Source organism: Epinephelus moara, chromosome 11, assembly GCF_006386435.1.
Source record: "Epinephelus moara isolate mb chromosome 11, YSFRI_EMoa_1.0, whole genome shotgun sequence".
NCBI lineage: Eukaryota > Metazoa > Chordata > Actinopteri > Perciformes > Serranidae > Epinephelus > Epinephelus moara.
Genome location: NC_065516.1, coordinates 26,619,769 through 26,633,545, shown reverse-complemented (window position 1 = coordinate 26,633,545; position 13,777 = coordinate 26,619,769). Strand labels below are relative to the sequence as shown.

Sequence of the window (13,777 nt, the reverse complement as noted above, 5' to 3'; positions counted from 1 at the left end):
CCTCTCCTTCTGCGAGCATCTGTGTGGTTAAAATACAGTATTCAGTCAGAGAGCTTTCACAGGTCATGAAAGGTAACAGAGGAGACAGGCGGGGCTGTGACCCTGCATCCCAGCTAGACAAATCAGTGTAACAGCATATTGTAAGCTACAGACTAGGCAGAGGGGGGGATATCTACCAGGACTGAGGCTGTGTTTATGGCTATGCCTGCCTTGGGAAGCCCCACGGCACTATCGGTGACCCCCACTGTAGATTCCCTTACTAATGTGACCCCAGATTGTGTATCACAATCGGCATGAGAAAACTCCCACAGGCTACAGTTAGTCCTGGGCACTGGGGATCGTTGTCCTCAGCCCGCCTGAGTCCAGACAGGATGTGGCAGCTTGGAGGCATTTAGTTAAAGGAGATGCACTTTAACGCTGCAGGCATTCATTTATGGAAGCCCCACTAGGGTAAAAGTGTATGACGTGCTTTAGCCTATAAACAAACAGCAACATGGACGGTTAGAGAGAGAAAAAATACAGCCTTACCTTGTTCCATGGCATGTAATCATTTGTGATAGTCTGTGTACTCATTCTTATAATTAATTTGTTTTCTGGGACAGCTTTTTCTCAACAAATTGGGTTTAAAAATATCATCTGCTCTTTTATATTAAGTACACATAGTGAAAGGGAACGATGTGGATACAAGTGCAAGGCAACAAACATCTACAGAAGTAGTTCACATGAAACGCAACTGCTGCCTATGTGAGAATTGAGGGGTCTTAGATACTCAACATTAAACTGCTCTGCAAGACTAGAGTATGGGCCAGGTATTCATAGATGTCTTATTGTGTTATCATATAAAAATAGAGTTGATGCTATGTATAATAAAATGCATGGCAACACTGGAAATGTTCTGAGTAATCAGAGTTTAGGAATTACTATATAAGTTATGATGTAAAATATAGACTATTATAGATTATTGGATATTGCTCTTGCCCTTCACAGGCCTTTTTCGTGGAAGACAGTTTGAAAAAAAAAACAAAGGTGTAAGCCACAGTGGGCTTCAGTTTGGACTCCCCAGCTGCTGTCTCCCCTACTCTACATCTTTTGTATATTTTACTGCAGTCTGAATAACATCAATAAAAATCCAAAAGAAAAAACATATGATTTTGATTTGCAGTCCCTGACATCACCTCGAGCCTTGTCATCCAGGTGAGCTGTTACAAAGTGGGACCACTGGAGATGAAAAGAAAGCTTGTAGTGTGACACCTCAGCCCAGCTGTCACTCTCTATCACACATATACACACACACACACACACACACACACACAAGTACATACTCACACACATGCTTGGACAGTATACACTTAATAAGCCCAGATTTGACTGACAGGTGACATTTCATTATGGAGAACTCTTAGAGGCATTGTGCAAATCCAAACAGACAAGACACACACAATGTCACAGCCAGGACCCACTGTGGAGGCAGACAGACAGGACAGGGAAACTTTGCTGCAGGACTTCAGACTGAAACTCCAGACTTTCCACTGTCATTTTGATTCCATTTATCCACAAATCCTCATGGAGAAGTTCTGCAAAAACAGGCATGTTACTATGAACTGGCAGCACTGCATAACACTCATTTTTGATCAGTTCACCCCACGCTGCTGGGGAGGCTTGGATTACAGAGTTGAGCCCGCCTATGGAATGCTGGGATATGTTCATATCCAGTAAGAAAACACTGTACTGACAGGGTGTGTTTGTGTGTGGGGTGAACCAAACTGAACAAGTAATTGCAGTGTCTTTGGTATGTGGTTAAACATACTCACAAATCACACCAGTCTAGCAGATCAAATCAGTACGATGTATGTTTTTTTTCTAATTGTAGGAACTTTATAGTGTAGGCCTATATGTAATTATCATTTATCTGACATCCATTTGAACCTTTAAAATGAAAGCATTTGGAATATTGTAGCTGGCATGGGAATGATCTCCAATGTGGCATATTAGCATTTTATTAGCTTATTGTTGACCCAGAGATTAGACCTATAGTAAAATATTTCCTCTCTATATTATTTGCATGAGAGGGCATATGTTTCCTCATTATTTCAGATTTAAATTTCCACTTCCTCCTATATAAAAATGCGAACCTGTCCATCCTGATCATAAAAGTGTGTAGTCCCTTGTCCCTGTTTCTATAACTGATATTGTAGCAGCTGCTCAAACAAATAATAAAAAAAAACATAGTATGGTATTTTAATTTTATTAATTTGCTGCTACACATTTGCTATTTTACCCAGTATTTTTGTTTTAATTTATTTTATTTATTTATATTTTTTATTTTATTTTATTTTATTTTATTTTATTTTATTTTATTTTATTTTATTTCAGTGATGGCTCATTCACTGATGCAATATAATGTCAGACTGGCGTGCTGTATTGTTATTGGTCAACTCGACAGTCAGTCAAAGTGTAGTAGGCGGGACTTGAGATTTTTACCCAATCAGATCACACTCACACTGCACTGCCCCTCCGACAGTCAGAAACATGGCGTTACGGGAGCTATCATCGCTGGAGAAATACTTAGGATTGAAAAAGCCGAACAAGTACAGCACACAGGGGGACAAAAAGGTGACATGACTGTACATCTTCGTGGCGTTCATTGTTGGCTTTTAGACCGTTATTTAATGTTATAGGAAGCTGATACGCTGTTGTATTGGGACACACGGTAGCTAGCTAGGTAATGCTAACAAGCTAGTCATGTGTGTTGACAATATGGACAGTTTCTGTGGCATATCTACCATGTGTTATCAGCTGATAGTCAGTGGTCTTTTTCATCTGTCAGGCTGATACTCGGAGCAAATCCAGGAAGTAACATTTAAAGCCAGCTATCTTTATTTTCACAACTCAGCACAATGGAAATAGCTCCATGCTGTGCGCATGCCCATTCATTGAAGTCAACTGAGGGGAGGAGTGAGCTGTCACTGTCTAAATTCGCTTGTAGAGAAGCAGTGTAAGATGAATTTGATCTTCAGTATTGATGACTGAAAGAGGAAGGACAGAAGTTTAAGTGAGGTAGACGTGCATAAGTCAAAATGAACCTTCAAGTCTGCTTCACTCAAAGATAACACAGCCTAGTCTTTGTGGAAAATGTTGCAAACAAATATTCTTATATCCCCAATATTCATCCTCTGATCTGGATATTTACCCACTCACTCAACCTCTTTTAATCAATCAGTCTGTTTAATAAAGTGATATGTTGATCATCACATGCATTTTAGACACTCTCTTTTGTATCCATGGATGTGTAAAGATATGAAGAGTGCATTTTGTTGTCTTTAAAACTGATGCATCATGTTCTTTATTGAGGTTTAAATTAAATACAGGGACAGCTGATGTCTGATGTGTTGAAATGATAGCTTAATTTCATCTAAACTTAAATGATATAAAATAAACATTATTGTTTTTCTTTTCCATATCACCTCTCCATGCAGGTACCTGTGCTACAGAATAATAATGGGCCTTCATTAGTAGGGTTGGTGACCATTGCCTGTCACCTGGTGAAAGAGTCCAAGCACCCAGAGCTACTGGGAGACTCTGCAGAGAGCAGGGCTGTGGTGCAGCAGTGGCTGGAATACAGAGTCACCAAGCTGGACAGCTGCACCAAGGAAGACATCAGGGCCATCCTGAAGGTAGAGAGGCTGATGTTTACAGAAATCTTTGAAATTCTTCTTGTTCCTCCAAATTGCTGTTGTGTTGCATATGTAGACTTAAATGCATCTGTACTCATGGTTGTCCCAGATTTTAATGGTTGATTTTAAGTTTGCTTGAATTGAACTTTTTCTTCAGCTTGTCAGTGCTAATCTTTTTAACATATCTTTTTTTTAGGATTTGTGAAAAGAGAATAATTTGTAAAAATCATTCCTTACCTTTCAGAGGTGCCACAGCATCTTAGTGTATCTCACATTCCCTCTCTCTGTTCACCAGCGAGCCCTCTGTGCGTGTGTGTGTCTTGTTAAGGCGACAGGAATACAGACTGATGTATGGCCCTTCAGTGACATGGCCCCACACGACAGAGAAAAATGCTTTAATGTGCCTGATGCCAGTCAGCGTGAAATGGATCGCCAGCCACTGGTCTGCTGGACGCTAGGCGCCTCTTGGCACTGTCATGTCAGCATGAAGTGCCTGTGTGTTTGTTTGTGTGTGTGTGCGTGCACACTTCACAGCGTGACACACTGTTGTGGCATGGCGGAGGAGTCATGCTGTGCGGCAGCATGTTATCTGGACAGGGCTCTTAAATATTTTAATGGTGCCACTTACAGACGGAAGTCGCCCTGAGCAGCTCAGCTTTGGTGCCCGGTGGCCCCCTGTCCTGTCCTGCTGCTTTAGCTCCATCCTTAACACTCTTCTTTCAAGCACACCAGTCATCTCCCATTAAATTATTCAGGGATAAAAACTGTCAACTGCAGGACATCTTAAACTTTGTCACCCCATGATGCAACTAAAGAACTCATAGTCACCATTAATTAAGATTAATTTGAGATTTTCCTTAAACATTTAATGATATTTAGGCTTTACAGTTTTGAGAGGTTTGAGTTATCAGGTTTAAGTATGTAGAAAGGCAGCAACAATAGAACCATAACCCTAACTGGAGTATCATGACAGCAGTAAACTGACAACAGTAGCTATAGAAAAGTATGTCAGAAAGAAATGAGCACAAAAACATACAATGAGTAGTTATATCTGAATGTTCTGGTGATAAGAGTGCATGATTTAGGTAAGGGCAGGTAGAGAGGAATCCAGGTTTGAAGCTCCATGTGCTGGGTGGGGGTGGCAGGAGAGCTGCCTCTCCTCTGATGCTCGACTGGGCTTCAGCTCCATGGCTGTAGGCTAAGAAAAGCAAGGATCTGATAGAGGAAGGGGAGGAAGTCTGCAGTCTTCATGCCTTGTTTGGCATCACCCACTCTTGCCGCACAATAACTCCATTTGCCCCCAAGATGCTCTGTGTGCGTGAAGTGTTCCCTTCGCACAATGTACAAGTGCTAAAGATGGTCCCTTCCCCTGGGACCAGCACTTCCATGCACGACTTTGCACACACAGACATGGACTGAGAAATACACATCATGATGCCCAAGTTTAGGACAGCTTCATTAGATTTGCAAGCGAGAGTTGTAGTCATTTGGTAGCGAAGTAAACAAATAGCCTGTTTTGTACAGCATCTGTGCTAAGTCGCCAGTCATGGGGAGAGATGCTATACCCCCTCAGGTTACATATTATTCCTACCCACATAGCACAGCACACAGACGCACACACGCAAGCTAGGGTGCAGACTCGCGTACCGCACGCACCCACAGTTATATAGGTTAACGAACCTGCTGTCATACCCCCCTTAGGTCTGTAGTGTCAATCATGAGAATACAATTATGTAAAAATAAATGTTTGGAGATGCATAGACTAGACCAGATGTTTTATTTTGTTTTAGTTTGTTTTCCAATGTAGCACAAAAGATTCAGCCTGTAAATAAATCAACATCAGCGTCCAATGAAATGCACAATAAGTCATGACCAACAACACCACCACCGCTCTTCAAGGAGGCTTCATTAGTGATTCATATGAATGTAATTTTCTTCCCTAATGTATTCATCAGTCATGTGAAGACAAGTGTGTTTACATAGAAATATGTACCGTGATGCATAAATTAATGACCTCATTTGCATAGCTGGTGATGTGGTGAAAATTATTCTTGCAGGACCTCAACCTCTACCTGCAAGACAAGGTCTACCTGGCTGGCAACCAATTCACCTTAGCTGACCCTGTCATGTACTATGGAATCCATCCACTCATAGTAAGTTACCTTTTCTCTCACTTCTGCACCTTTAGGTGTCACACCATTCGGATTTCCTGGTGCTTAATATCACTTAAAGCTACAGTTAGTAACATTTATGAATTAACTTTTTGTAGTATTTGCTGAAAGTAGTAATTAGGACAAATAATCAGTGAAAATTTGCTAGAATCACCTTTAGTCCACTGAAAACAACAGATCTGAGATGAGGAATCTCTAACGCAGCCTTCAATCACGCCAGTCACTGCCTGTGAACTGCGGTCAAATGTCAAACTAGACAGCACTTATCAAAAAGGAATCAAGATTCTTTTACATCATTGACCATTTCTTGCCTCAGATATTTTCAGAAACATATTTTTTTGTTCTGTTTAGCTGTAAAATGAGAAAGCTTGCTCCAGTCCGGGGGCGGTGCTTTGTTTTGGCTCCAACTTTCTCATTGCTAAGCTAAACAGTTCGCCTTAATATGTTTCTGAAAACATCTGAGGTGAGAAATATACAATGTAGTAATATAGTCTTGATTGATATTTGTTTAGGGCTGCCTAGTTTGACAGTTTGACCCCAGTTCAAAGGCAGTGATTAACAGCTGCGTCAGAGACTCCTAAGCTCATATACAGTGACAGTTTCAGCAAATGTGACAAGAAGTCATTTTTATAGAAGTTACCAACTTACAACTTCGACATAAGATTGTCCTTAGTTTTCAAAAGTTGCGTGGGATTGCACATCAGGGTTAAATGTGATTGATTTGTTGTGTCTCAGTACTGTTCTCACTATCATTTTCCAAGGACTCCATCCATCCATCCCTTCATCCATTCGTTTCCCTCCCCATCACCGCTCACTTCAGTCAAACCACAACTCTAATAAGCAATTTGTCACAGTGCATAACACACAATTAGACCAGTCATATGACCAAAGGGCACCAAGAACAAGTTGGCAATGAACACACGGGTTAATATAAACACATTCTCACTTCTCTTCAGAGAAATAAAGTGATGTGGCACAAAGTGATGTCTTTAGCCTCAGACCAGGGACAACTAAGTTTGTTGTGCCTCCCAGTGTTTAAAGAAAGTGAGTTCAGAAATGGGGAAGATGCGATGAGATGGAGGGAGGGAGAGATCACATGTTGAGAGATGTCAGTGGTTGTGGCGGAGATGGAAGGTTGCCCCCCGCCACCAGGCAGAAGAGCGTCACTTTGGTTTGCAATCAGTGTGGTTTTTAACCTCGGGGACAAGGGGTCAGCTAGCCCAACCCTTAACCACAGCCTGTCCTGATGTTCAATTCATGGAAAACAACATGACACAAACATTAAACCTGACTGATGCTTGAATGGTTTTAGGCTGGATTGTTGTCCGTGTGGAGAATTTCCACATTCCAGTTAATGAGATAATGAAAAGACACATGTCTAATAAGATTTTTTTTCCAAGGACGTCCTGATGTGTACTGGTGTTATGCTTTCTTGCTGTAGTTTGCCACCTGCATTTCGAAAAAAAAAACAGAAAAAATGTCTGTTTGACACAAACTTGTCAAACAGTGTTAGTTTCCAGATTGTTTTAAAGCTTTGTCCGACAGTTAATTTATACATTTCAAGAAAATCATTGCTTTCCCATAGGGGTGTGCCTTATCATATTGTTTACAATAATGCCTTATAATTTCAATATTATATGAAAAATGAAACCCACGGCAAAAGCAACCATGGCTGAAAGTGAAAGTATTAGCGACTAGGCGGTGGTTCCAAAAAGAAGAGCAGCTTCAGTAGTGTGGAATAAACTGTGGCGTCCTGTGTTCATGAACAGCCCCGGACTTCTCAACTCTTTTAGCAAGTTACCGCTCAGAGGGAACTCATTCAGCGGCTCCTCTGGCAGCAGCACAGTGTCTCTCCCTCTCCTCTCTCGCTGTGCGCACACATGATTCGGTGTCGTCAAGTGATTTTGTCATCAACCTTTGGGAACGTAAACCTACATGATGCTCGCTATTGTGATCCCCATTAGCCAATACCAAGATAGTATCTACTCTTCCTGGGTCCACACAAGTAAACATTACATCATAGCGTAAAACAAATATGTAAGTAAAAATCCAAGGCAACAGGGAACAAATACAAAAAGAAAACAGGCAAACTAAAAAAACAAACAGTAAAACTACAACTGACAATATTACAACAAAGACAAGTACACACACTATAGTAGTCAGTAAAACAATGAATACAGCTAAAAAATAATAGTAGTGCTGCTAAAACCAGCATGCACTATACAGTGACTGAGAAAATTATCATCCTCGTCAATGAGGAGTTAACAGAAAATAAGACTAGATTTATCAACTTTAACAGAATTTTGTGTAACAGCATTAAAATAACAAACATTTCTGTGTTACCCTTTAGATCATCTTGTGAGCACTCAGATTGGTATCAACACACCCAGGCTGAGGAACCACTGGTCAAAACCACATCAGTGTTTGTAGCTTTTTTCTTTTCATTTGCAATTTTGCTTTACAAACAAGAACAGATAATCTTCACAGACTCAGAATAGAATCTCCAAGAAACTAAAATGCATTAATCATCCAGTGTTTCCCACAGAATTAGATTCTATTTGCGATGGTGACTGAATGGTGGCAGGGGTGGGCTCGGTTCACAAAGGTTTGACCTGGTTAACGACAAAATATTAAAGCATGATACCCTCTTGTCTTTCACAGCCACCAGCGTGTACTGTATATAATGGATTTATCATTGTCCACCTCACCAGCTTTTACATACAGTGTCTGATGTTTTTCCTTCTATAATCATATGAACTCTCCTCTCTCACCCAGGTGGACTTGGCCATCCAGGAGAAGGAGCAGTATGTGAATGTGACGCGATGGTTCGACCACATCCAGCACTACCCCGGCGTCCGACACCACCTCCCCCCCGTAGTTGTGCTCAGGAACAGAATTTACACCAGCAAACACCACTGAGACCTGACCCCACCCAACCCAGCCTGATTCGTTACAAGCTCGTCTGTCTTTTGGACCAGACCTGGGCAAATTATCTCCCAAAATCCAAGAGTGTGTCACATCATTATCATCATCATCATCATCACCATATGAGGACGTTACACACATTGTCACCTCTGTACAAGACCTTTTTTTTTTCTTCAGATCCCGATTCCTGCCTTTATTTTTTTTCCTGGTCACATACCTGAACTCTGCATGTTTTCTCTTTGGGTTTTTACAATATATACGTTTTACAGTGAAGAACTAAATAACTAAAGTCAAAACAGTTTTAGTGTATAAGGTACTGAAACTTCAATAAGGGACTGTGCACTAATAAAATCAAGTTCTGTTGATATTCTTTTAAAAAAATGTCAGTGTTTTTCATGATTATGTTGCAGCGTAAGTGATTAGGAGTGGACGCAAGAAGGTCACCTGTCATCTTAACGTCTCAATTATCTAATAATGCTAACACTATAAGAAGTTTGGTGTCTTAACTCTTTATTAGTAACTAGGGAGCAAAGATGTGAGACAGTTAACGTTGGTTTTCATTTATTTTTTTGGTCATTTTTTGTTGGACTGTGTAAGTCTGCGTTTGTTTTCAAAGGGAAGGCTGTAGGGGTTGCAGGAAAGTGCTGCTAATTTGTTAAAAAGGTGTTTCTATTTATAAATGGAGGTGAAATGGTGATATTTTTTTTTGTTGTTGAGTCTGAGCTATGAACATGCAATGACAAGTATTCAAACAAGGCTTAATAAAATGTTACTTAACTGGCAGTGCATCATGTCCTCAGGACACCCAGCTTCCTTCATGGCATATCAATGCATTTTCAGCAACAGTTTGTCCAAATAAATGTGGTTGCTGGTTCAGCATCATAACCCCATAATGACCACAGTCACTGCTCCACATTGTTCTGCCATCTCCCTACCCTGATGAATATCGTCGTCTCTCTCGGCTCACATCCCTATCAGGACTGTGGTGTTTATGTTTTTTTTTTTCTTTAGGATTTCATGTTTTTCACATGCAACTCTCAGCCATTTCATTGGACAGTTTGTGTGTGTGTGTGTTCCTGATTACATCCGCTCTCTGTCCCACTTCCTCACCACCAGTCGTGTGGGCAGCAGTGAGCAGTTGAGCGTCAGCCCCAGAGTCAGAGATCAGAGTGAGGCTCCAATCAGTCCCACTACCACCACTGTTGATGCTGCAGGCCAGAGAGAGGGCAGCGGGCTCACCAGCTGCCACACAGATCCAGCCAGCCAAGGCCAGAACCCAGGCCCCTGGGCGACAGTCAGCCACTGTGTGTCATTTCAACCCTCGCGCTCCCACGGGGCTGCTGGAGAGAGAAGGACGAAGGGAGGCAGCGAGCGAGTGAGGGAGGGAGGGAGGCCGCAGAGAGAGAGAAAAAGAGCACCCAGAGGCCGAGGGATCTTTTTGTGACGTGAACAATGATCTGTGCCTCCGAAAGCCTTACTGCTGCTGGCTGGATGTTTGCTATTAGCACCATTAACAGGCCGTGTCGTGGCTTTGGCAGCAGAACCTGTAAATTAACATTATGAAGGTACTGATAAGTAGACAAGGAACAGTGGTTAAATAAACCTCACTGAGCAAAGTTACAATTTTTATTGCTTTTTTCTGGTGTATTTAACCAATAAAAGTTCACTTCAACTTTTAAACACACAAAGAGCTTGTTCTAGTCTATAATTATTTGCTGTAACTGTGATGTTCATCCTGTGTCAATAAACTAAAGGGACACGCAGCTCATGACCCCTGACTCCTTTGCACATTTTTCAGCATGTACTTTTCATATTCTCCGAGAATTTGTTTAGCGTAAAGCTGCCAGAAGACAGACCTGTTGTTCAATGGAATTCCGTTAAGACAGTTTGCTGTGTCTTTGAGGCAAGTGTTTTGAAGATGTGAAGGATAAAAACAGCTTGCAGTCATTTGAGCGAGCCTTGTGACTAGTTGAGGCACTTTATGGTGTGGTCTACTGTTAAAGAAGCCCTTGTCCTCTCTGTTATGTTAGCATTTGGCTGGAATGGTGCTTCCAATGTGCAGCGTCAGACAGTTGTAACCTTTCTTTTTTTTTTTTTTTTTTTTTGAGGTGTAATTAATTAAGCAAAGCCCACGGGTCCTCTTCCATGGAGTCCGCCATGTTGTTTCTTTAAGTTTAAGTTGGTGCAACTTCACCACTAGATGCTACCAAATCCTATACAGTAGAGCTTTAATTCACTGTGATGACCCCATGGACCATGCAATGTTAGAAAATATCTTTGTTATGGATATTACTGAGCACCTTTTATTTGCAAAATACTAATCTATAAAGGAAAGATGCATCCCTTATTGTGCCGATGGAAAAGTTCTTTTATCATTTAATAAGTAAAACTAAACACCATAAAATGCAGACGCTTTACATGGCTTGCATTAATTTGTTGATGTTAATTTGTTGCCTCACATGTTTATGTGCAGCCAAAATGTCTGTCAAAAAGTTAAGAATTTTAAAGGATAGAAAAGATGAAAATGGTTAGAATTTACAAAACTGAAAAAATAGATAATAAACTGGTAAAAGTTGTGGAAAATTAAGGTAGCTGAACATTACATTCATTATGAAGGTTTTTTTTTTACTATTATTTTATTAAATTACATTGTCAACATTTTGTTTATTTGATGTTCATTTATCAGCAACTGGTTCATCATTTGACTCTTTGGCTTTATTTTCCAGCAGTTATTCAACAACTCATCAGAGCCTCATTTGCATTTGAGAGGATTTATCTTAAAAAATTAAATATAAAGATATTTTGAATTTGCTGTGTGTTGATTGTCTCCTTTTATTTAATGTATTCCAACAACATATTCTTCAAAGTGCTTGAAAAACTGATTCCAGCCCTAAATTATAAAAAGATGATTAGTCAGTCATTTTAAAACTTTTTCTTGTGTGGCTCTGTGCTGACTGTTGGCAGTGCGGTATGGTCTCACAGTCAGAGACCTCCCTGATCAAACCTGAGCGCAATCAAAGCCAGACGCAGCGATGAGGCCACAGCAGGTAACCAGGACAGAGGCACCAATTAGAGGCGACCTTCCCACCAACTTCTGAAGGCGAGAGGAGCAACACTCTGCAGGGGTGGGCCCTGGATCGACACACTCAAGACCCACCCACTTTGCCAACCGTGCCCTCGCCCCCTGGCAGCCTTATTGACCTTTAACCTCCCTGCACCGCCTGGTGAGGGAGACGTCAAAGGTCATTAAGGTAGGACTATCATCAGTATCTGCTGACGACCTCATCACTCTCTGTGGAGCAGTGGCACGGAGTGGTGCTGTCGCCTTTCTCCCTGAGCAGAGTATAAAAGGGCAGAGGTGGAAATAGCTGTGAAACTTGTTTGAGAATATTACACTTCTGGGGTTTTACCAGCAAATATTTCACGTGTTCATTCAGTCTTAATTACTGACTTCAGAAAGACTTGGGATGTATTAGGCCAAAGATATACCGGGCATTCATGTAAACAGCTGGCTGCATCATGAACATAATTGTTTGCATACTTGTCTATTGTATGTACTGCACATGATTCTGGAGGATGATGATGTAAACAATGGGCGTGGCAGCACTCAACGAGGTCACCATATTGTAAATTCAGAGATCATGGCAGAGAAAGTGACAGTGGCGCCATCGTAGACAGTATATAGTGGCCCTAGGTCAAGCACGCTGTGTCAATGACGAGTATGTTTCTCTGACTGCACCTACCATTTATGTGCATAATGCATCTTGCAGACGCATAGCATTAATTTCTCAGGACATGCAGATAGAATAGGTTAGGCAGCCATGTATTTTTAAACTTGAAATAATAATTTTAAAGTTTTCTTGCACCCCTTACAATCAAGAAAGCTTTGTGACCCCTGTGAAGCTTTGGCAACCCATAATGGGTCAGGAACCTCATGTTGGGAGCCAGTGGTCAAATGTATTAATTATTATGTTAGCACAAAAAAAATAAGTGTCATGAAACGGTTTGTCTGAGCATGTGAGAGTTGTGCCCAAGAGACTATCTATAAGAGGTCGACTGCAGGAAAATACCGAATCGTGTTTAAAGAGGATCCCATTTGTCAGCTTGGTTGTCTAATTGACTAATGGAAATTCATTTGTTAAACCACAACAGCGGTTCTAAACACATATGCTCATGGAGGACTTAAAGTTTTGGCGACCACATTCAATGTCAGAAATTTGGGATTCCAGGTGTGACTGCTGCTACAATCTGCTTTTACAAACCAAACAAAATACGGCATGAAATGATGCAACATACACAGCAGGATAACACAGCATTGGTTCACAGCAATTCATCGCACCATCTGAACTGCCTTGAAATTGATATCATACATTCTGACACAGATTGCAACCAAGATTTTATCAAACCAATCCTCCTCACTGAGACATCCAATCAACTTTCATGGTTACTGTTATAGCACGGTGTGTGCACACCTGTGAAACTGAGACACTGAATTTTAGTTCAGCCAAGGACCCTTGTTACAGATCATCATCCTCTGTTCCCTCCTAATGTTTCGTGTCACTGTCCACTTTCAAATAAAAGGCTCACAAATGCCATAAAATATTCAGGGATTATAATATAGTGTTTTTTGATTTTGGAGGTAAGAGTTGGACTCAGAGATTCACAACAAGACCTGAGTTTCACCGAAAAGCATCACTGTCCCACAGTGAGCCAAGAGCTACAGGATTCATATGTAGCAGGCCGCCCTATTCTCACTTTATGAGGGAAACGAGTCAAGCATTCAGCTTTACCCATGTCACCTCCTCATCACCTCCCAACACCTTTGTCACCTTCAGTTTATTAACCATATGCCATGGACAATCCCCGCTCCACCCACGCAACAACAAACAGCCATGCAGGTGCCACCACCCTTCATTAATTCTTATTAACAACATCAGTCAGAGGGAAGCGCATTGGCTACGACATCTGCTAAGAACATAACAGGAATTCTCGTCTCTCGCTGACTGA

At 41.2% G+C, this 13,777-nt stretch overlaps 1 protein-coding gene across 1 annotated transcript; it reads left to right on the top strand.

Annotated features, from left to right (window-relative positions):
* Window positions 1–2,468: 2,468 nt before the first annotated feature.
* Window positions 2,469–9,657, top strand: eef1e1 (eukaryotic translation elongation factor 1 epsilon 1). The gene is made up of 4 exons (XM_050057110.1): window positions 2,469–2,613; window positions 3,477–3,674; window positions 5,732–5,827; window positions 8,621–9,657. Exons 1-4 carry the CDS (start codon window positions 2,530–2,532, stop codon window positions 8,762–8,764), a joined length of 522 nt encoding a protein of 173 aa, XP_049913067.1. The 5' UTR covers window positions 2,469–2,529; the 3' UTR covers window positions 8,765–9,657.
* The last annotated feature ends 4,120 nt before the right edge of the window (window positions 9,658–13,777 follow it).

What these genes read in the sequence shown, in the direction of transcription:
- eef1e1 (XM_050057110.1), top strand. Translation starts at nt 2,530, where the DNA reads ATGGCGTTACGGGAGCTATCATCGCTGGAGAAATACTTAGGATTGAAA. An exon ending in GCACACAGGGGGACAAAAAG is followed by an intron (nt 2,614 to 3,476) that starts GTGACATGACTG and finishes CTCTCCATGCAG; the next exon opens with GTACCTGTGCTACAGAATAA. An exon ending in ACATCAGGGCCATCCTGAAG is followed by an intron (nt 3,675 to 5,731) that starts GTAGAGAGGCTG and finishes TTATTCTTGCAG; the next exon opens with GACCTCAACCTCTACCTGCA.